The following is a 23,899-nucleotide window of genomic DNA, read 5'->3' as shown; positions in this document are numbered from 1 at the left end:
AAAAAAAAAAAAAAAAAAAGAGAGAGAGAGAAAAGAAATTGTGGGGACAGAAGAATACTGTAGAATATATGCTGCAGAAATAGAAATAGTAAAATTTCAGAACTGGAATACAGGTTAAAAATTGTAAAAGTATTGTGTTAAAGCCTAAAAGTGACAACACAGGATTTTTAAGGAGAAAAGTGTACACAAAAACAGAATAGAGAAATAACTGTCAAGGGTTTGATGTATGTACTGATTGCCTTTAGCCCTCTCACTCAGATTTCAGTTTTAATGTGTGTCATTTAATGTGTTTCAGGTTTAATGTGTTTTAATATTTGCATAAGTATTTTTTATTTAGTGACTGTTATTGGTAATGTGACATCTCAGAACTTAAAATGTCCACTAATATCCCAATAAAATGAGTTCATTGGCTAAGAATAAGATGTAAGGAAAAATAAAATTATACTAGTTTTAATAATACTCTATAAGCATTTTCTGTAAAGAAACTGGGCACTCATAAATCATGCTTTAATTCTACCAGATAATAAATAAGTAAGCCAGGGCCAGGGATTTAGCCAGTGGTTCCACTGCCTGCCTCGCAAAGTTCCAAGTTTGATCCCTGGTACCAATAAATAAATAAATACACAAATAAGCCATTTTTAGAAGTGTTCATCTTGTAAGGATCTTCTCAAAACTCTATTTGCATGTGCTATCATTTTGCTACCTTTTTTCCATGAAAATCCAAAGGGGAAGAACCCAATTCTGATATATTGATAATCTGAGACTTCAGAATAATACGTGTTTTGGATGAAAATTCCAAGCAAAAACCATAGTCAAGTGTATTTGGCAAGAAAACAAAGGATTGGCTTCGTTGTGACACACTGCTGTGGTCCCCCAGTGCTTAGGCACACAGTTAACACTCAAGAAAGACACCAAATGAACAAAATCCAATGCATGCACGCTTTCTCCAATATCACCTTAGGTAGAGAAAGTGAGAAGAAATGATAGGACTTCCTTTTCTTGTTCCAATCTCTTGCTAAATCTTCCTTCAAATATTAGAGTAACCCAAACTTGAAGTAAAGGGATATTCTTGGGGGGAAACAGACAAAAAGCAAACTAATATATACATAAGAATGCTAGATAATAATAAGTACTGAGGCAAAAAACAAAAGCTACCTCAGCAGAAGGGTAGTGGGCAGGGCTAGTACCTGGGGAAGGTAGTCAGGAAGGCTCCTTCAAGGAGACACTGGGTCCAAGACAGGAGGGAGAGAACATGCCAGGGAAAGAGAAGAGTTAGCACAGTTGGTCCTGAGTCAGAAAGCAGAGTTGTCCAAAGATATAATTATCAGATACAAACCAAAAACGATATAATAAAATAGAAAAACAGAAAATAAAAATACACAAAACCTTAAAGATATGATTACTGGAGTTGGCTTTGGGTGTAAGAGTGTGTTTGCATATTCTTCAATTTGAGGGTTTGGAGTTCTCACATTAAAGATGCAGAATTTCTAACTCATTAGCTTCCGTTCCTCAGGGAGGATAGTGTTTAATCCTGTCAGCAATTACGGCTAATACAGAATAACATTCTTCACCTAGGAGTGGCCCGGGAAAGGGCAAAGCACAGTCAACTGTTAACGCAGAATCCTTCAGGCGCAATCGGAATGCCTAGGGAAAGACCTCCTGCCATTTCTGTTTGTTTTGCAAAGCAGTATGTTTGTCTGTTCTTTGAAACTAGGAGAAAAAAATGGTTTGTCTAAATCGATCTCCTCACTATAATTTCAACATTTCCCAGCTGTTTCTTTCTGGAAATCCACTTTATTGAAACGGCAGAAAATTCCCCAATTGCCACCTTAAAAATCTTAGAAAACTGCAGTGTAAACAGGGAGTACAGATGAGTGGAGACCGAAGCATTAGTTACCATTGGTTACCCCTCCTTGATGTGTGCAGGAAAAGCTGAGAAACTAACCAATACAATTCCTCAGGAGTATGTACAGTCCTGCAGAATGAAATGCACTCTAAGCCGGGCATCTTACAAAGGCATTTTGGCTTTTAAAAGTGTTTGGCCATAAAATCATTCCAGCTACTAAAAATATAGGTGGAATAATCAATAGCATTAATGAGCCTTAATAAGATTTTGCTCTATTTGGGTATATATTCAGCTCAAAGCTTTGAAATAATAGCTTTTACGCAGTCAATTTAAGAAGGTCGAATGAATAGAAGCCATCTACTAAGCAGTGTTGTTTTTTGTTTGTTTGTTTTGTTTTGAGACAGTGTCTCCCTATGTAATTCAGGCTCGCTTTGCACTCACTGGTCTGGAACTCATGGTGATCCTCTTGCCTCAGCCTCCCAAATGCTGGGATTACAGGTGTGCTCCACCATGCCTGGTTTAAGCAGTGCTTCTAAACCTTTTCGGTGGGGGGGGGGACTGCATGCCTCTGAGAACTAAAGAAAGTGATGGGACCTTTTCCCTGGAAAAATGCCTAACCAGATAAGGATTTACATTAAGTACAGAGGAGCTCATGGATGCCCTGAGTCTACTGTTAAAGCTCTCTGTCTTAGAGACACCAGAAGACCAAAAATGTGTCCTAAGACCTCAGGTCTGCGTGACACTAGAAAAAAAGTTTTAGAGGCGCGATATATATATTTATGTATCTCCCATCAGGTTGTGTTGGTTAACACAATGACTTTTAAAGTTGTGGTAAAATATGTATGACATTAAATGTATCAAATAGCCATATTTTGTGTATAGTTTAGTACTCATAAGTTTATTCCCATAGTTTTGTAACCAATTCCAGGACACTTTCATGTTGCAAAACTGAAATGTTACACCCTCTAAACAACTCTCCATTCCTCCTCCTGTCAAACCCTGGCGATTCCTATTTTACTTTCCATTTCTGTGAAATTAACTACTTTAGATACCTCACAGATGTGGAATCATACAGTATTTGTTTTTTTTGAGACCGGTTTATTTCACTCAGCAAAATTTCCTCAAGGTCCATGCATGTTGTAGGATGTACTAGAATTTCCTTTTATTAAAAACTGAGTAATATTGCATTGGTTATATGTAAGTGTACCCTCAACACCTTTATTTATGTTTTCTCTTTCCCATAGTTTCAGCTATCTATAGTAAACCATGGTATAAAAATTTAAATGGAAAATTATTGAAGTAAACAATTCATAAACTGTAAATAACTTTAAGCATAGTAAGTCCCCAACTTATGAACACTGGAGTTGCAAACTTTCACAGATATGAATGGACCTTGCATTACGAACATTTGTAGATGTGAACAAATCTTAAAAGTAGTTCATGCATCTGCCGGACATTGTCACAGCTGTGAGGCTGTGTGCTCACTGCACATGTGATAGTGTACAGTCGTACAGCACTCAGTCAGAACCCAGGATGTCCGGAAGCAAAAGGATAAGTATGGTGATCTGGAGGCTCTGCTAAGAAGCTCAAAGCAATAACCATGAAGATCCACTTTGTCAGACTAACAAATGAATCTGATTTACAAATGTTCCCCCAGAACGGAACTCATTCCTAAGGCAAAGACTTACTGTACCTTATATTGTTATAATTGTTCTATTTTGCCACTAGCTGATTTCTCTTAATTGTGCCTAATTCCTAAATTAAGCTTTATCACAGGTATTTATGTACAGAAAAAATCAGTACATATAGGAATTGGTACTATCTGAGGTTTCAGACATTTGCTGTGGAGGTCTTGAGACATACTGTCTTGGATAAGCACATTTTGCTTATTCATTTACGCACTGATGGGCATATGGGCTGTATCTACTTCATACTATGTATGAATAAGGGTGTTCATATACTTCTTCCAGACTCTATTTTCAAGTCTTTGAGGAATATACCTAGAAGTGTTATGACACGCATATTTTGAGGTAGCCATTTTGATGAGCCCTTTGGATACAAGAAACACTATTATTCACTTTTTTTTGACAATACTGTTTGAACCCAGCGCCTTCATACTTAGCTATATCCATATTCCTTTTTATGTTGTGAGATAGGATCTTGCTATGTCACTGAATTGCCCAGGCCGGGCTCAAACTTGTAATATTCCAGCCTCAGCCTCCTAGGCTGTGATTACAGGTGTGCTCCACCATACTTAGCTAACTCAGCAATTCTGAGTCAGGACTCTTGTCAAAAGGCTCTCGCCAAAATATGGAATTGGAGTTTCATTATCAAATCATACGCACAACAGACATCCTTGGTCCTTATCCTATACTGAACCTCTCCTCAGTTATGCAGATTTCACTTCCTACTTTAGTCATCTCAGTAGTTTTTAAAATTCTTACAAGTGTGAATTTCTTAATAAAAAGAAAATAAAGATCTGTAGTCTGTTAGGACTAAGTCTCCAGGTGTATCTCAACTATCTCTTAAAATCATCAATCCAAAGGTAATTTATCATATTTGAAGACTTTCTTTGCAATATGGAGCTGAGCATAAGGACATATAACTTCCACCTCCCCTTTCCCTCCAGTGTCCAACATAATTCTGGTCAGTGAAACTGAGTGTCAAGAATCCTTCAAAGGAACAGAGATGTCTAAACTCAATTATCATAAGGAAGAGGAAATAAACTACACATTCATTTGAATAAAGGTAATTCTTTGCTGAATGTAAACAAGTAGAAACATGGTAATATTAAGGGTGAAGTTAATTGATTAATATAGAGTATTCACTCAAGATGTCCATGATATCACCAAGAATCAGCAGTCCCTCAGTTCAGACTGATAAAAAGTCCTTTATGAGATGAGGGCAAGAGTTAACAGGAGACACCTGTCATGGGTGTTTGCCGGCCAAACAGTTCCTGAACCCTACTCCTTCATCATCCCATCTCCAATTCGCCATTTGTCCCAACTCCATCACAGGGAGGATGCCTTAGAATGAAGAAAAGGCTCCTTAAAAATCTCCTGGATATCAGAACAGCTGGGAGTCTAATGAATTACTTTTTGGTCTATCTCAACAAGGCATCATTGATGGATACTCGAGTCACAATAGCTCTGACAAATACAGATGATCAATTTTTTTCATTAAAATAAGCATTTCCAAACCCATGTGCCCACCTATATTATTCAAAGTCAAACCAAACAACTTGGCCCACATCATTCCAAGCCACTGTGGATTCAGGTCACCAGTATTGGCTTCAGAACATACTCTTTTGGATGCATCCTTGGCAACTGCTTTACAATTCTGTACATATATATACCGGAAGATTAAGTCTTTTTAGCCTAGAATTTCAGCCTGTTTCCTTATGGTCATTCTAAAGTACCATGAAGATTCATAAAGTACCAAGGGGTGATCTCTCTATGTAGACTTTAAATGTCTTCAGAACAAGGACTAGGCCTACTGTTTAATTTCTATTCCCTTTAGAGTTTTGCGTAACTGTCTTCAAGCAAGAGATATTTGTTAGTTTTAAGATGATCTCTTCCACAGATTAAGGAGCTCATTATCAGCATGTCATTTAAAAAAGAGTAAGGGTAGATGACTATCCAAAGAGGATGGCATAAACTAGATGCATCTCTTATACCATATTAGGACCAACTGATGGAAAATCATTGAGAACTGTGGTGAAAAAAAATACATTATCTAACCCACTTGTAAGTCTCAAATTTCTATGTTTGTTCCAGGGACTCCCAATTTGTATTTTCAGCACAGCCTGCTGCTCTTCACAGCTACCATCTATTAGGTATTAACCTGGGTGTCTCAAAGGTCCTCTACTTTCTAAATTTTCAAAGTATAGCTCCATTAGCCCCGAAAATAGCAATTCCATAAGAACTGGGCCTTTGTTTTGTTTCTTTCACATCCCAGTACGTAGAATAGCACCTGGCATTCAGTAGTTCCCAATAAAGATTTTCTGGAATGAAATAACAACGGACAGACAGATGAACAACTCTCCACAAGGCAGAGTCTTCCATTAATGTCACACAAGTTACAAGAGTGTTCTCTACCACTTAACTGTTAAGACCAAACCCTGTATCTCTGCCTGTTGTCTTATCCTCTTAGTCTCCTTTTTGTCTTATCAAATTGCCCTCTCTGCTACCTCATCCCCATCAACATTGACATATGCTCAAAATCTACTATCATAGATCAAGGTCATCTATATTATACAAGGAATCCTTATTATACAAGGTCATCTATAAATCTGTTCACAGTCCTACTTCTGCAGCCCTAGATCCCACTCGGTACTCCTGTAATCTTGAATACCCGAGAGCCCCAACACACTCATACTGCACTTTTTCACTGTGCCTGTGCTGAAATATCCTCCCTAATCCCCAGAGAGGCTCACTTTAGCCTACCCACCACTTCTTTATCTTTTAATTTCCAGTGCAAGTGTTCCATGAAGCCTCATCCCAGGCAAAGTATTCTCTCTCAATGCTCTCCCTGGAACTGACACTTTTCCAAACATTTCTGTATCTTGAAAAACATAGAAAATAGTTGTGGGTAAATGGACTAGGCTGTACATAGCTCTAAGTATGTAGCCTAAGTCTCTTGCCCCCACAATTATTATGCAGCAAATATTATTCAGGGACAGGATCACCTGTCACCTATTCGTGGCCCACAAGCATGGCATGTCACACTGACAGAAGCTCTGCTTTAAGCACGTCTTTATCATTACTTTTACTCTACTGCATTATATTTATTTGTGTTTTTATTTGTCTCTCACTGAACCTGTAAATTCTCAAGGGAAAAGAAACTTGTGTTCTTATTGCTCATGTTTTAAATTATTATACACCAAAATTGCCATGTTTCTGTTATACATTTTAAATTTTTCCGGCATATAAAGCAAACTGGAGTAGCATCTCTTGTGGTTCTATGATTATTATACCTGTCATTCAATCTCAAACCACATTTACTTAGAACCATACTTGAGAACATCAACCTTTGGAGGCCTAGGCCAAAGTTATAATAATGGTTGTTTTTTATGTTGATTCATAAAAATAAAACAGAATTTTGCATATAAAAACAAAAGAAATAATATACCAACCTGGATCATCTTCTAACTATACAATGGTTAAAGCACGTCCAACATTAAAAAAGAACTTTCATCTTTAGAGGCATATCTAGCAATAATTTTAATAGAATAAGACATAAGATATTTCACTAAATAGAGTCAGTGGTTTGGCTTTAATATTTTTATTTCAAATATTCCTTACCCTTTTTGTTACCTACTTTCTCCCAAAACCATAAACAATATATTTTGGTGAGCTTGAAGCTGAATCTATTTCTTCAAATACTATTAGCTGGGCAAGAAAAAAGGCACAGATACTAGAATCCCATGTTCTAAGTAGTCATTTTCCATAGGCAAAATATTCAGTTATTTCACCACTCAAGTATAAAATCAGGAAATAAATGTATATATTGAACAGAAAGTTATCCAATGAAATTATTTCAAAAGCAAATTATAGCATTTGAGGTTCAAAGTTAGTTCAAAAATGTCAGACTCACATGTTTTAGTCCAATACAATAGCAATTCCTAAATTTACTTCTAATGAATGGAATAGCAGAAAGAGGGTTCATTTGCTCTCATCTCAAAACTGTTCTAAACAAATAGTGCCACCAAGTAATTATTGTCATAGAAAATTATGGCAACTCTAAACACTATTTGGTTCAAAGTTCCAAATAGTAAAAGTAAAAGGCAATGATTTTTTGTGAATTTGGAGAGCTTCTCTTAGCCTGTGGCAGCTCTTCTATTCTTCGACTTGCATATAATGTTCTTACTGCAGTGTTTAAACACTCAGTAATCACAGAATCCACTGAAAAAAACTTTTTAAACAGATTCATAAATGGCTTATAATACACAGTGCCAGTGATTAAAGAGAAAACATTAAATAGCAGAATGACTGGAAACTTCCCAATCAGTATTCCAAAGTGTGTGCTCTACTGATGAATTTCTCATACTTGAAAGTTAGACAACCCCAAGAAAAAAATTACATATTTATAAAAAAACATAAGCCACTCGGCAATCATCTAAACTTTCTATAAAACTGTACTTTTTCTCAAAGGAGAAAAACTTATCAGGACCATTGAACATAAATAAGCAATTAAATACAAACCAATTTGCACAGTCAGCCTTAACACTTTTTTTGTTTAAAAATCAAAATGTTTCATACCGACAGACACATTTGTCACTGAGAAGATACCATTTTTAAAAGAAAATAAACAGAGCACAATCCAATTTCCTTGCAAAATCTGCAGTCCAAAGTTTAGTGTGAATTATAACCTATTATTATACCATACATAAGAGCAAGCAGATAAAATCAGTTTCTCTTTTCCCAAAAGTGCCTCTGGACATTTATTCTTACGAAATAAAAACCAAAGTAGTGTTTGATTTTGTCCTTCTGTTTTGCAGGATATTATTCCTGCCTCACTTCCAGTACTCTTTATAAACAAAACACAGAAGACCTCATCACCTTTCTCTCAAAGACATCGCTCTTGTAGAATTCTGAGACATGCCTTTCAATCCTTGTCCAAATAAATTCCCCCTACTGAATAGCAGCAGCTAATCTCAGAGTACAATGATAAGACTTTTTATATTTTTATTTGAAGACCATTACTCACTGGCAAATATGTTCTCCTTCATCCTCTGCCACCTTGCCGAAGCCCCAGGGAATGGAGAAGGTCTGCCAATTTTCTCCTTCAAGGTCCTCTTCCATGGTAGGAATCCAAAAGAACCCACCTTTTCCTGAGGATGGAAAGAAAGAATCCTCTTCTTAACTCTTTTATAAGAAGAACGATTGTGTCGTAACAAACAACTGCTATCCAAGAAGAGTGAGAGGAGGAGGGAAAGGAGCTATCAATACTGACAGACCAATCATATTTCATCACCCAGCTACTTGGAAACCAGATACGCTTAAACAATCACGTGCTTTGAGAGACTCGAGGTTGCAAAAGATGAGTAGCTCTGTCTTTGTAAATTATTAACAGGGACTTTTTCTCTGACCACAAGCAAAGATGCACAGGCTACTCATTTAAGAAAAAGACAGGCTGTGCACAGAGCACAAAAAACGAACAAGTGCAGAGACAAGAGTTCTGGTCGCAGTGCTGCCATGAACCCCTCTGAATCAGGACAGCCCGTGCAGCTAAAGTCAAAGTGGTATTACACTGGGAATGAAGTGGCAACTTCAGAAGGTCTTCAGAGGCTATGCTGCAGTTATAGCACTTGCCTTTGATGAAAAGGAGTATTTGCTCCTCCCCATGGGAAAATTCACTATGGGATATTTGGCTCTCCAAACTGGAAAGGAGCCACCGGCATTCAGTTCATACACCCCTCCTAGATTTCAAAGTGCTGCTTAACTTCTCCCCTGGATTTCTTGAGTTTCATCCAAATTTGAAATTTAACACACTACCTTAAAGCTATTTGAAAGTTGCCAATTCTAATGCTAGATCCTACCCAGTAATTTAAACTCAGTGGGAAAATGCTGGTCCAAAAAGCACATAGAAAGCATCAGCTTCCCATTTGGAGTATACTCTGTTGGGCAAGAGGAAATGCCTTTTTCTCCAGACCAGGATTTTTTAACCAGAGCATTACTGATGTTTGGAGCTGAATGTTTATTTCTTCTGGGGGCTGGCTTGTGCCTTGCAGCAGCATTCGCAATATCCCTCATCTCTACCTATGAGTTACTAGTCGCATCTCCTCCGTTGTGAAAATGGAAAATGTCTGCAGACATGGGCAAAAAGCCTCTGGGAAGCAGAATGCCCCAGTAGAAAATGCTACTTTAGACATATTTCTTCAGTTCAGTTGTTAAAAAAAAAAAGAGAATGTCACTGAGGGGTTCCATGGGAATGCTACATTGGAGATGGGCTCATGCCAAAGGCAGATGGTAGGTAAACAGTCAAGGCTTTGAGGGAAACACAGGACTCATATGCTCAAGTGCAGGTGGTTAATTACTTGTCAAAATGGAGACACACTAAAGCTGGGAGAATATCAACTCTCCAGTGACATTTGCCAAATTTCACACTACCAAAGTTTCCAAATTTCCAAAACACATTTGGAAAATGTTTGTTTCTCCTTAGTCATATATTCTTTTTTTCTTTAACCTTGGTTTCTGTCATAGCAGGGTTTGTTCTGGCAAACTATTCCCAGATGATCTTTGATAGAAGAGCAAATCAAGGCAGCAATAATCAGGACATAAATCCTCTGCCTAGTTGTGTGACCTTAAGCAACCCTAGTTGGGATGCTTCCTTAAAAGCCTGAGGTTCCTGCAAAAAAGGTGGGGGGCAAGAGTCTTTCAATTAAATACCCTGGCAGCAGTCTATTTAAATCTAACACTGAGAAAATTAGCTGCATGGTTTTCCAAGCAAAAGTGCAGTTCAGCAAGTCCACAGGTGATGGTATCTCATTAAGAAGAATGACATGCAGGAGGCAGAAACAGTGCCGAGGGGAAAGCAGCGCTAGGAGTAGGGGTGGGTAATCAAAAAGAAGGTGAGTTCCTCAGCTGGTAAAGCATGGCAGCATGGCTTTTGCCCCTCTCAAAGGCTTACTTTGGAGATTAACGTAGACAATCCATTGCTAAAGGACTGTACTTTGTGCTTTGAGGTTCTTGTGGGAAAATGAAATTAAGTGGACAGGAAAGAGAGGTGCTGTGTTTCATTTTCTTTGAGAAAAGATGGGGAAAAGAGACTGTAACACATCAGAATGGTGTCCTGAGATAGGTGACCTGTGCTCCCTAGTAGGGACTGGATTCTAGGAAGAGGAAGCTTTTGGCTGGGGAAATGTCCTGGATGTTCAGAGTGGTCCAGATAGAAGAGATGGACCTTCCGCTTGAAGCTGGGTCTGCAGAGAAAGAGCTTTGACAAACCAAATCTCTTATTTCAAGCATATTTCCCAAATCTATTCCTTGGCTGTATGTTGGGGATTTTTGTTGATGTTGTTTCAACTTGGAAACATCTCTCAATAATGTTGAAAGCTACCAATTGGATAACTGCATTTTTATATCATAGCTGGTTACACCTACCAAGTGGCCTGAATGACAGCAAACATAAGAGAATTAGCTCACATGTTCCCACCCTAAAAGATTTTATTCTTACTTTATTTATCTTCTTTATTTATTCTTTTTTATTTACTTTAGGATTATACCAATGATAAGAAAACACTCCATGTACAGTACAATTGAAATTTTTTATTTCATTTTTATTGTTTTCATAAAGTTGGATTATGTTGCCTAGTTAAAAACTGGAGGTATATTTTAATTGCTTGCTTTTAAAGTTATTCATGAACATAATCACCTTTTTTTGGACCTGTGAATAGAAAAACAAATAAGACTACTTTTCACAGTTGTGAAATAGTTTTATAACCCCTGTAAGGAAAGTGTAGAGAATTGAAGTTGTTCAGATAAAGTCCTTAATCCCTAGCCAGCCATGGGAGGCCCCTGCCTTCTCTCTTCAGCCTTATTTCATTTTTCGTTTCATCCTTCTCTGATACTTCCTGCTTTATTTAAGGGAATGAATCTCCCTTCCTCAGTATTTCTGAAGAGTTCTACACCTCAGTAAAAGCTGCTATCATCCTCTCCCTTTCACTACTGGGTTCACTACTTCTGGTAGGGCTCACATACCACAAAAGTAATACTCTATCTACTTTTATCATACACATAAACTAGAACAGCAGACTAACCCATAGCAGTCTTTCAAAAGCAAAAAAAATCAAAATAAGTAAATTGTTTCCTCTCCTACCAGATTATAAGTTTTTGAGAAGGCCAAAAACCCACCATGTCATGCTGTGTTTAATATGTGGCATATAGCTCAAAATATTGTTGTAACATAGAAGTGAGGAAATATGTTTCCTTAAAACTACACCTGAATTCACTTAATGATTTTCTTCAGCTCTATGTATCTTGCTATTTTCATTATTTTTATATGTATATTTGCTCTCAAATGATATTATTTCATGAAGTATATTTGGTAATGACTTACGTTCATGTCATTGAGTTGTAAACATTTTTATACAGTCTAGATACACGTGTTTCGGTAAGTACATTGAAAATATTTTCTTTTACTTGCCTTTTTAAATTTTTAACAGTATCTTTTGCAGAGCATCTCTTAAAATGTAATCAATTTATCTGTTTTTGTCTTTAATAATGTTTACTTTTATGTCGTTTTATAAATATTTACCAAAGTCAAGGTCACTAAGATTTTGTTCTATGTTTTCTTCTAAGATTTCCGTAGTTGTTACTCCTACATTCAAGAACTTTGCTCTGTTTTGAGTTCAATTTTAAATATAGCATGTGATATGGGTGGAGATTCATTTTCTCAGGTTTGGCTATCCAGTTGTTCCAGCATCATTTGCTAAAGTAATTATCCTTTCCACATTGAGTTGCATTGGCACCTTCGTTTTTAATGAATTAAACACACATCTGAAGGTCTATTTCTGAACTCTACTTTATTCCATGTGCCTATCTTTTCACCAGTAATACAGTGTCTTGGTAACTGCAGCCTAGAAGTCAAATAGTCTAAGTCCTACAACTTTTTTTGTTTTGTTGTTTTGGTTTTGGTGTTTCTAAGGATACAAACCTTGCATAGGGCCAGGGATCTAGCTCAGTTGCACCACACGTGCCTCACAATTGCAAGGTCTTGAGTTTGATCCCCAGTACTTACCCCCACAAAAAAATATCTTACATTTGCTAGGCAATTCATCTACCGCAGAACTATATCCCTGGCCCTCAATTTTGCTTTATGTGTGCTCTACATAATGATTACATTTTTCATGGGGTGTTGGTACATGTACATAATACATCTTAATTCTTTTTAAAAGTTGTTCAGACTATTATGGGCCCCTCGCATTTCCATATCTATTTTACAATTAGCTTATTCATTTCTACAAAAGGGCCTGGTGGATTGTAACTGGGATTGTGTGGAACCTGTAAATCAGCTGACATCTAAAGAATACTGAGTCTTCTGATTCAGAGATATAGTCTGTTTCCCTGGTTATTTAAGTCTTCGTAGCTTTCCTCAGCAATACTGTATAGTGCTCCACACGCAGCAGTATACATCATTTGTTAAATTTAGCATTATTTAATATTTTTTTTTAGGTTTTTAAGTTTTTTTTAATTTAGTTTATTGGTACATTTTAGGTATACCGGTGTTACTATAGAATGTTATTCTTTTAATTTCTGATTGTTCATTACTATAGTGACACTGTATCTATAATTTTGTCAAGCTCATTTATTGTTCTAGTAGGCTTCCTAAGATACTTTAGAATATTCCACATCATCTTGTAACCTGCAACTGAAAACTACTTTACTTCCTTTTCGAATCGATTTTTGTAGGATATGAATTTCATTAATCATTGCTGTTTCAATTGGTCTGATACACATATATTATTTTTTATAATTACACATTTTCAGTACAGATTGGTTACATTCATCATGAGTCCGTACGTGCACATAACACATCTTAATTCTTCTTCCATCCTCTTCCTCTCCCTTCCCTCCCAGCTGCATTTTTTCTGTTCCCTAACTCGCCTCTCCTTCCATCTCTTTCTAGATTATCTTTTATTTTGTTCTTTATATTTGGGGATTCTCATATAAGACAAACCATACAATATTTAAGCTGGTATGATTGATTTATATTACTAAATGTTATGGTCTGAAGGTGCATCCATTTCCCTACATCCATTCCATTCTTATCATTGCCTTAATGTACTGGCCAGAACTCTAACAAAGTGGTGAAGTGGAAATCCTTGCTTTGCTCTTGATCTTAGGGGGAAAGAATTCTTAAATAGTCCAAAAAGTTGACAGAATGAATGTTATGAAAATTTCAAAAGTACAGTCAGTCTTCAACAGTGTGTGATGAAGAGAAAATATTTTTGCACTCTGCAGAGGTGCAGCTTTTTAGGTATATACCTAGGAGCAGGTCTTCTGTGTCATATAGAATTTCTATGATTAATATTTTAAGGAACTGTTAAACCATTTTCCACAGTGACCACCATATGCCAAATCAGCAGTGCATAAGGATTCTGATTTATCCACATCTTCATCAACACTTCTTGTTTTACATTTGCTTCATTTTTACAAATTTGTTAGCTCTTCAATAATTTCATTATTTAAAAAAACATTTTATAAGTGGTCAAAAACTGAAATCCTTCATGCTAAAATCAGGAACAAAACAAGAATGTCCACGATCATCACTCCTATTCAATATAGTTCTGAAAACAGTAGTCACAACAATTAGACAAGAAAAAGAAAAAAAAGGAAATAGATAGAAAATGAAGAAGTTAAATTGTCATTATTTGTAGATGATATGATACTCTATATAGAAGACCCCAAGAACTCCACCAAAAGTCTTCTAGACTTAATCATCAAATTCAGTAGAATAGCTGGATACAAGGTCAGCACGCAAAAATCAATAGCTTTTCCCGTATATATATATAAAAAAAAAAGACTCACTGAGAGAGGAACTGAAGAAACAACTCCTTTCACAATAGCATCCAAAACAATGAAATACCTAGGAATCAACCTAATAAAAGAAATCAAAGACCTCTACTCTGAAAACTACAGCACTCTGAAAAGAGATCCAAAAGGATATCAGAAAATGGAAAAACCAATATAGTAAAAATGGCTATACTTTCAAAACTGCTATATAGATTCAATTCAAATCTAATTGAAATTCCAACAACATATTTCACAGAACTAGAGAAAATAATTCAAAAATTCATTTGGAATCAGAAGAGACCTAGAAAAGCAAAAGCCATTCTAGGGAATAAAGACAAGGTAGGGGGTATCACAAACCCCGGCTTGAAACTATGCTACAAAGCTACTGTGATAAAGCATCATTGCACTGGCAAAGAAACAGACCTGAGGATCAGTGGAATAGATTAGAAGATGAAGAAACAGCTCCAGACATACTCAGCCACCTCATCTTTGACAAAGGAGCCAACCACCCTCACTGGAAGAAAGACAGCCTCTTTAATAAATGGTGCTGGAAAAATTGGGTTTGAACTTGCCGAAGATTAAAACTAGACCTATAGAGCTGGGGATTTAGCTCAGTGGTTCTGCTGCCTTCCTTGCAAGCAGAAGGACTTGAGTTCAATCCTCGGTACAAAAAAAAAAAAAAAAAAAAAAAAAAAAACTAGACCTATATCTCTCACTATGGGCTAACCTAAAATCTAAATGTATTAAAGATCTGAATATTAAAACAGAAACACTTTACCAGCTGAAAAAGTGGTTAGGTAGAACTCTTGAAGACATTGGCAAAGAAAAAGATTTCATGAACAAAACCTCAGTGGCACATGAACTAGCACAAAGAATCAACAACTGGGATCTCATCTTTATTGAAAAACTTCTCACAACAAGAGAAACCACCAATTGAGTAAAATTTAACCAGCTGTTCCTCAAAGGTCTGCTATCTAGAATATATAAAAAACTTTAAAAAATCAGACCTCAAAAATTTACAGACCCAATCCAAAAATGGGCTTCTGAAATTAACAGACATTTTTCAGACAAAGAAGCAAATAAACATATGAAAAAATGTTCAAAATCACTGGTCATTCAAGAGACGCAAACAAAAACAATGCTGAGGTTCCACTTCACTTCAGAAAGAATGAATGCTATCATAAAATCAACCAATAACAAATGCTAATGGGACTGTAGGGAAAAGGAACCATGCTCCACTGTTGGTGGCAGTATAGACTTGTGTACCCACTGTGGAAATAATTATAGAGATACCTCAAAAAACTAGGATTAGAGGTTCCATTGACCCAGTTATTCTTCTGCTGGGTATCTTCCCAAAAGAATTAAAAGAATCATACCACAGCTACACACACACACACACACACACACACACACACATGCACACCCATGTTCATCGCAACAGTTTGTAATAGCTAAATCTTGGAAGCAGCCCAAATGCTCATCAAGTGGTGACTGCATACAGAGGACATGGGATTTTTAAAAATAAAATGGAGTACTACTCAGCCATAAAGAATGATAAACTAGAGACATGTATAGCTAAATGGATGCACATTGAGCCATACTCTTAAGTGAAATAAATAGGACACGTGTGTAAATAATGAATTGTTTTTCTGGTGTGAGAAACTGAAAATGTAAAAGAGGACCAAAATGTATAATAGATAATGTGAAATAGGAAGAAAAAGTCCAAAGGAGAAGGGGAACTTGGGGATGTAGGGGAAAGGAATAAATATGACAAAAGGAAAAAACAGAAGCTAAGTCATTGTAAATAGGGCAGGGTGGAGGTGTTGAAGGGAGGGCAGGGGGATGGGGAAAAAACAAGAAACAAGATATACCATGTACAGGTACAAATTCCCAATGATGAATGGCATCATATTGTATAACTAAAATGTACCAATAAACTTAATAAAGAAGAAAATGCATTGTAACAAGAGGTTGGGTCCAAACATCTGAACCTGCTTTAATATAAATTATTGCCCTTTTTCGTGTGGCTGATACAGTGTGGACACGAGTGAATATGTTAACTTTAAAAAATATGTCATCCACAGAAAAAATTATCTTAAGTTGAAACTACCCTTTGGGGAGCAGTCTGCTGTTTGGTAAAAATATTTTTCACTAGTAACAATTAAAGTTGGCATTATCAAAAGTTGAAGAAACGCTGGCATTGCTTTTGTGCCATCTACATGCAGTCACTTATTTTTCTATGTCCCTTTGTTTTTTTCTGTAAGATTAAAAAAAAATACCACATAGCTTGCTGAGAAAAAAAATCTTTTCAACTTTGAACTTATAGTTCAAATTAATGAACATAGAATGAGATTTTTATCCTTCCTTTTACCTTCCCAGAAGAGAGAAAAGGAAATGCCATTTAAAAACGTAAATTGATGACAGTCTTCTGAAATTAAATGGGAAATTTTCCTCCCAAATTCTTTCTCTCAATATACATGCTTCAGTAATATTGTTCAAGGTTCAGATAAATTGGCTATTAAGTAAATTAGCTTTGAATATACAAGTGGCTTTCAAAAACCTGTCTAGCCATGAAAGATTTAAGTCGAATTATACCTGTGATGAAAAATGAGGAAAGGATTAGAAAAGCCATTACTTAGAATTCACGTATTAATTCACATTTTTCTCCATCTATATTCATATGCAAGTCGTTGCTCAAATAGACCCTGTGATTTTTCAGTGAGCACGCACAACTTTCCATAAAACCCACAGTGGCAGAATTTCGTATCTCCATCAATCTTCTTTTCCTATCATTCTTTCAATGTTTACTGAGAAACAAAAATGAGTCAGGCACTGTGCTAGGCGGTAGAGTTAGAGAAATGAATAATGTCTGTGTAGATTCAGCAGCTGCTGCATTTCCCTCCCCACAATGCAGTTTTGTTAATACCTGGTATTTGCCTTCCTGTCTGAAGCCTTTGAATTGATACCTCCTTACCCACCAGCCCACACCCATCTACTTGACTCTTCATCCAGCTTTATCCCTGGACATGGTTATTTAGGGGTGTTTCACTCCCTGCATGCTCTGTGTCCTCTAATCCAGTCTTAACTCACCCTCCCCTTCCCCAGCTATGGAATTCAATGTAGCTGCAATGTCCAGTCTCACCAGTGTGAGCTGGGATTAAATATGACAGATAAAATACAGAAATTTCATTATGTTTGAATTCAAATAAACAATGAAATTTTTAGTATATCTCATGCAATATTTAGGATGGGACAAACTTAAAATAAGCAATTACGTGTTGTTAAATTAAATTCAGATTAACTGAAGTCCTGTGTTTTTATTTGCTTCATGTGGCAACCCTCATGGGGCAAATAAAACACGTTCTCCAAGGAACTGTTCAGTGGGAATTAATAATAATAATGCACGTGCTCCTCCTAGATTAATCACAATAGAACTTGCTCGGAGTCTGTCTTCGTCGGATTTCCCCAGATGTAGCCCCTCAGACAGAGATCTGAGTGCAAGTGTTTTATTTGAGAGACAGCATAAGGAAGGAAAGGGAGGGAAGACAACAGTGTGAATTAACTAACAAGTTACCGCTGCGTGTAGGTGAGAACCAACTTCAAAAGTTAGCCCACCACCAAGGGACAGGATGCTGGGGGTTTCTTTCTTCAACTCACATTTGGCATTAATTGAGGGCCACTCCTGGGGAGTTGAACTCCCCTGCATTTCTACCCAAGTGTGTCTCAAAGCCGAATGAATGTCTCTGGCAGAGAGTCATAGCTGTTTGCAGCAAATGCCAGTAAGTAAAGATGGCAAGCGCCAAGGGGATGTGAGCAGGCACTGCAGTGACAGCATCTGCCAGTGTGAAATCTCTGGAGCATGAGCCTCGCATAAACGGAATTAATTTGGGAGTAGAATATAAGTCCAAAAACCATGGCAAGTAAAAACTCAGTAAGACTTCAAAGACAGTGAGGTCCAATTCCTTTATATCACACATTGGAATATTATGGCTCACAGAGTTTCTTGACCAAGATGCTATTTTTACTATTGCCAGGTCACCTGGCACAGTGATGGATGATTTGCAAAGAATTTTCACATTTCATAGACCCAGTGTCTCACTATTCCATATCTTATGGGAGAAGCAGTTCTTTGAGTTTTGTTCTGAGTAGGGTTTGGGGAAAGCAGTCATGGACTGGGCATTGTGGAAACCCAAAGGAGCCCTTCTCAGCATGAGTTGAAAACCCAGCCTCCTGCTTGGGTTGTGCATCAGGAATCGGGATCTTGTATGCAGAGGTTGTCCCGCCTCCATGCCATGCCACTGCCTTTTTCCTTGCCCCATCCTCAGATCAACATGATGCCTAAACTTCCCCATCTATGAAAACATTCACAGCAAGAAGTCACCTGGAGGAAGATAAGACATCTACAGGCAGTACTAGCTGGAGTCTCCTCTCTACGCTACAATTCTGGTATTTCTGTAGGAAAGTCCCCACATGAACTAGAGAAGTAAACAGAATTTTAGGTCTGATTCTCTCCTGGCATTTGGGATGATAATCAAGGAATCACAGTGCAGAGTGCCTGCATGTATATAAATTTGCCATCTATTAAAATTAACAAGAAACTGAGCTTTTCCAGGTCTTGGTACAGAACTGTTACATAGCTACATGCTCAATAAATGCTTAATGAATGAAGGATACAGCGCCTAGATTGAACCTTATTGTTTATTTATCATAGAGCAATTTAAAGAATTTCACTTCTTCTTATACAGTTTCTTAGCAACCGCTGACTATATGATTTGATGGCGATGATCATATTCTGTGACCCATGATATAGGGTGCAGTTAATAGTAATAAGGAAGAAATGACAAGTGCAGGAAGAACCAGCCAATGCGAATTTTATAACTTCAGCAAAACTTCTGCAGATCTAATGATCTTTGAAAGTTATCCACAAGGTTTCTATGTACTTAGCATTTATAACTTTAACCAAAACAAAACCATCAAGATTCTAACTTAATAAAGATTGTTCTTCACAAACCAGTTTTTCTCCTGGGATACTGATTAATAATTTTCTTGCTTGGTCCATAAATGACCTCACAGCAAATCAAAGAAATTCAATTGGGATTTTAATGTTATATTAACATTATTTTTCACTCCTTAACTCAATATGCTGAACTCACACTTAAAGCATTATAGATTATAAGTGAACCCATTTATCAGAGTTCTCAGAGTTCTTTTACAATTACTAAGGCCCCTGAGAAAAGCAGGCAGAAGATACTAGACAGCATAATGAGTGGATAGCCCTAAGCACTTAAACACCAAACCACAGAAATGAACTCAAACTGGAATACTCCATGTCTTGGAAATCTATGTAGCAAAGTCTTTATATCCATTTAATGAGAACATAGCTTCTTAAAATCATATCTGAGAAGTGAATGTAACCTTAAGTCAGTATCACATTTAATTTTTTGTAAGCATATATCTTAGATTCCGGAGAACCCAAACAGGATCTTTGTAAAGGATGGCAGACCCCATTAACTCCATTCAACTCATTTTAAAATGTCAAAATCAATACCCAGAGAAGCCAAGTTACTTTCTATAGCCCACAGTTCACTAAACTTTTTCAATAAAGGACCAGATCATAAATATTTTAGGTTTTGTAGTCCATATCATCTCTGTTGCCTTTAGTCAGCCCTGCTGTTGTTGTGCATAAGATAACATTTATACAAATGAGCATGAGAGTAGTTGTGCTCCAACAAAACTTTATTTACAAAAAGTGGAGGTGGTCTGGAATTGCCCCTTGGGATATAGTTTACCGAGCCCAGAGACAGGCCAGATCCAGCTTCTGTGATTTTATCCCTTTTATTTATTCATTCATTTATTCATCTAAGACATAAGGCAACATGGCAGAAAATTCCACTGTAGCCAACATGGGTGACTCCAAGTTTAGACTATAGTACCTTGTCTAGAAGGATAAAATTTTGCTATCTCTACTAATTTTGTCTCAAGCAAATATCTCCAGTTGGAAATCAGATTTCTGATCACAGAAATTATCTGTGAGACACAAAACTATGATTTTCTATAGGGCCAGTAACAAAAAAATCTGCATTTGTAGGTCTGTGCTCCTAGATTCATAGGTGATCTCATAATTTTATTAGCAAATGTGAGCTATAAGGATTTCTGGGAACCAGTCTCCCCACCTAACCCCTAATTCATGCAAATTTCTTCCAGCGATTTAGTTCATCTTCTGACTTCCCATACTTCCTAATACAATGTCTCTGTCAAATGATGTCACGGAGAGGAACTGCTTTCAGAAACAAATAAGACTAGATTCTAAGGGACTGACCCAGGTGAAGTAGAGGGACAGGAGAGTTTTCAATCATTTGCTGAATCTTTCCACAAATACTGGCCTTGACAACATTCTGGGAATATAGACTTGAACAGTAGAGACAAGAGTCCTCTTCTAGAAAAGTTAAAAGTGGAATGAGGGAGATTAAGTAAATATTGATAACATATTGTGACAAACTACACAAAAGAGAGTAATGGAACAGAAAATGAGGGTTGTGGAGACAAAGAAGGGGGCATGTAAATGAACAGTGATGAAGGAAGGCCTCTCTAAAGGGGTATCTGCTGGGCAAAGTCCAGCATGATGGCAAAGACCAAGGCTTATGTGGAGCTTAGTAAAAAGAACCACTGGTGTAAATGTCCTAAGGCAGGGACTTGTTTGGTATACTTAGTGTGGTGAGACTAGAGCAGGTGAATAAGAACAAGAGTATTCTGAAATAAGGTCCTAACAGAAGACAGGCACAGCTGAAGCTCCTGGCCATCATGCCTATGAGCCAATGTCTACAAAGTAGGGGGCATGCTCTACACAGCATGGGGTGCAGGATGAAATACTGGCACTTTTATTTAAATGGGGTTTTTTTTGTCTACAATAAAGAAATCAAGTTTTGCTATTCAGGTCATAGAAAGATTATCACTGGCAGCTTCTCTCGGTCAGGATATCTGAAGGTGAAGATCATGAACAGGTATGTTGCCAGAAATCTCCTGAGGGAAATGAGTGCCTGAGAGGTCTGCCAGGGCACTTGCAATACACTTGTTCTGCTACAGTTGATACGTGCCTTAGCAAGTGAAGTTCCAGACTGTATTCTCTAGTTGTAACTAAGCAAATCCTCACACAATACACAAATGGTTTGAAAGAGCTCTGTGCAAAAAATCAAGGATTGAAAATAATGGTAATTAATGCAAAGACAAAGGAGAATAAGAAAATAGTAAAATTTACATTTCTCCTCATGCAACAGCTACAGGTCCTGAATAAAACAGTAATAATGATGATCAACTTTAACAGTACCAAAAGCATTTGACTGCCACATTTAACACCATAATTTAGTATTTAGATACGTACATAGACATGTAAATATACAGATACATTATCAAAATAGTAGCTTGTCAAAGCAATACTTATTAATTTACTATAACATTTGTCTTCTATTTTATTTAAAAGTATTACGTATCATTAATTTTATAATCAGCTTACAGGTGATTGTGATACACAGTTTGAAGAATACATATACAATCAGGCCTACTTAAGAAATCAGTCACAAGAAATCAAAATTAATAAGTTAAAACAGATTAACATCCATTACTGTTAACCATCTGTCTCATCATGGAAATATATTTCCCCCTTTAGAAAGTGGCTAATGGTGACATGCAGCTACCAAAATTTGACAAATATTTTAAAAACTAAACATCAAGACCATGTAACAAACCACTACCATATTTCAGTATTATTGAAAAGCACGAGACAACATTCAGTCCATAACTTTACAGAATTTTACTAAACTTGATACATGTTTAAAAACCTGTTTTAAACCAAGGCATAGTGGCCTTTAATCCCAGCACTTGGGAGGTTGAGGCCAGAGGATGGCTGCAAGTTTGAGGCCAGCCTGACTACACAGTGAGTTCAAAGCCAGCCTAAACTATATAACAAGACTCTGTTTCAAGAAAACCAAAATAAATATATAAATAAATGAGAACTTCTATTAAGATATCATATATATGTGTGTATATATTATATATAGTAGTAAAGTGTAATTTGTAAAGATATATACATATATAGACACACATGTGTATCAACATCTGTACCATATTTTATCTTACTGGGTTGATTTATGAATGCATTTGAAGATCACAACTATATTTTGCAAAACTTGTCCACCCAAGAACTTCAGTGACTGTCTGTGGATTTCTGTGACCAGGGAATGAAAGACTCTGCCTCTTCCCCTCATTTCTCCTACGACTGCCTATATCCAATGTTCTCAGTCCTTTATTACTTGAATTGTTGACCTGAAAACTGTTACACTTATGGGAGCCTATTGATTTGGACTGACCTCTTACACTAGGTCCCAAGAGAACACCCCCAAAGGCAGTCATTTTTGCTAAGATTCCACATTAACAAACTGAAACATAAGCAGTTTACTTGTAAGATCTCACCTTCTGAGAAATCAGGAGATAAAGAATGACTAAATCAATTATACAATTTGAGCCTTAGTTACACTTTTAGTTTTTCACACCAGAGAAACTATTCCGTACCAACAAACTTAATGGGAAAAAGAATGACTAAATCCTATTAAGCCAGCAAGATCCCCTATAAGGCAATTAACTTTCAAATGACCACCCCACATTTTGTTATTCTTTTCAGCTTTCTTCCACCTTTTCTGCCTACAAAGCCCACCCACCTTGCTCAGCTCTTCAGGGTTCTTTTCTATTTTGCAGACTGGATCTTGCCTCCTTCACAAATAGCTAATAAACACAATTCGATCTCTGAAATGCTTAACATTTTGGTTTTTGTGAAAATTGTACCTACTTTCTGAAGTCCTCATCCCCAAAGCAAGTGATTAATAAACATAAGACACCCTAAGGCAGGCAATATAAGCATCAGATGCCAAAGCTTTTTTCATGAACTGGTTCATTTTGGCTCAACAAATTCCACAATTTGGACATTCCTCTAGAAAAATCAAATCCTAACCACCACTCAGTTGCCAGCTACATAATCTGTCCCAGTACTATATAATCTACATAACAGTACTATCTCTGCAGAGGACAAACCTGGACTAGTCACAATAGATATTAACGAACCATAGCCAACACCTTCCCCTCTCTATGCTTCAGTGTCCGTGTTCATAAAAGGCCGAAAATACTAAACTCTAATTAATCCTGTTATAAGGATTAGTTAGAAATCTACGGGCCATACTTGGGTGAAATGCTCAGCGCAGAATGAGCACTCAATGAGCTGTAGTCATCACTGTTGCTTCTGTTACCATCTTCACGGTTGACATTTAGTTCTATGTGGCACATCTTCATATGTTACATACAACCCACTTAGACACACTTTAAAAAAAAACATCAATTCACATATTTTCACCTTCACAAATAAGAAAACACTGCCAACCTAATTATATTTGGAAGACAACTAAAACAATTTTTCACTACGTGGCTATTGTGTTTCATAGCCACCAGGTCAACTCTCAAAATGGATATAAATACTCACCTGTATTTTTTTTCC

The 23,899-nt window shown here is 36.8% G+C and overlaps 1 protein-coding gene across 2 annotated transcripts in view; it reads right to left on the bottom strand.

Moving 5' to 3' along the window:
* Positions 1 to 23,899, bottom strand: part of Frmpd4 (FERM and PDZ domain containing 4) — an 862,356-nt gene extending 838,457 nt beyond the window's left edge. The window contains exons 1-2 of one of the 2 annotated variants that reach the window (XM_010613974.2): positions 23,885 to 23,899; positions 8,555 to 8,678 (exon numbers count right to left, since the gene is read on the bottom strand). In XM_010613974.2, coding sequence (XP_010612276.1) covers positions 8,555 to 8,649 — 95 coding nt within the window. In that variant the 5' untranslated portion in view covers positions 8,650 to 8,678; positions 23,885 to 23,899. Of the gene's footprint in view, positions 1 to 8,554; positions 8,757 to 23,884 lie in introns of those variants that run through there. The other variant, XM_010613977.3, reaches the window with a different exon arrangement.

Source organism: Fukomys damarensis, unplaced genomic scaffold, assembly GCF_012274545.1.
Source record: "Fukomys damarensis isolate Sample0158 unplaced genomic scaffold, DMR_v1.0_HiC HiC_scaffold_39, whole genome shotgun sequence".
NCBI classification, from domain to species: Eukaryota; Metazoa; Chordata; class Mammalia; order Rodentia; family Bathyergidae; genus Fukomys; species Fukomys damarensis.
This window is presented reverse-complemented; position numbering and strand designations above follow the sequence as displayed.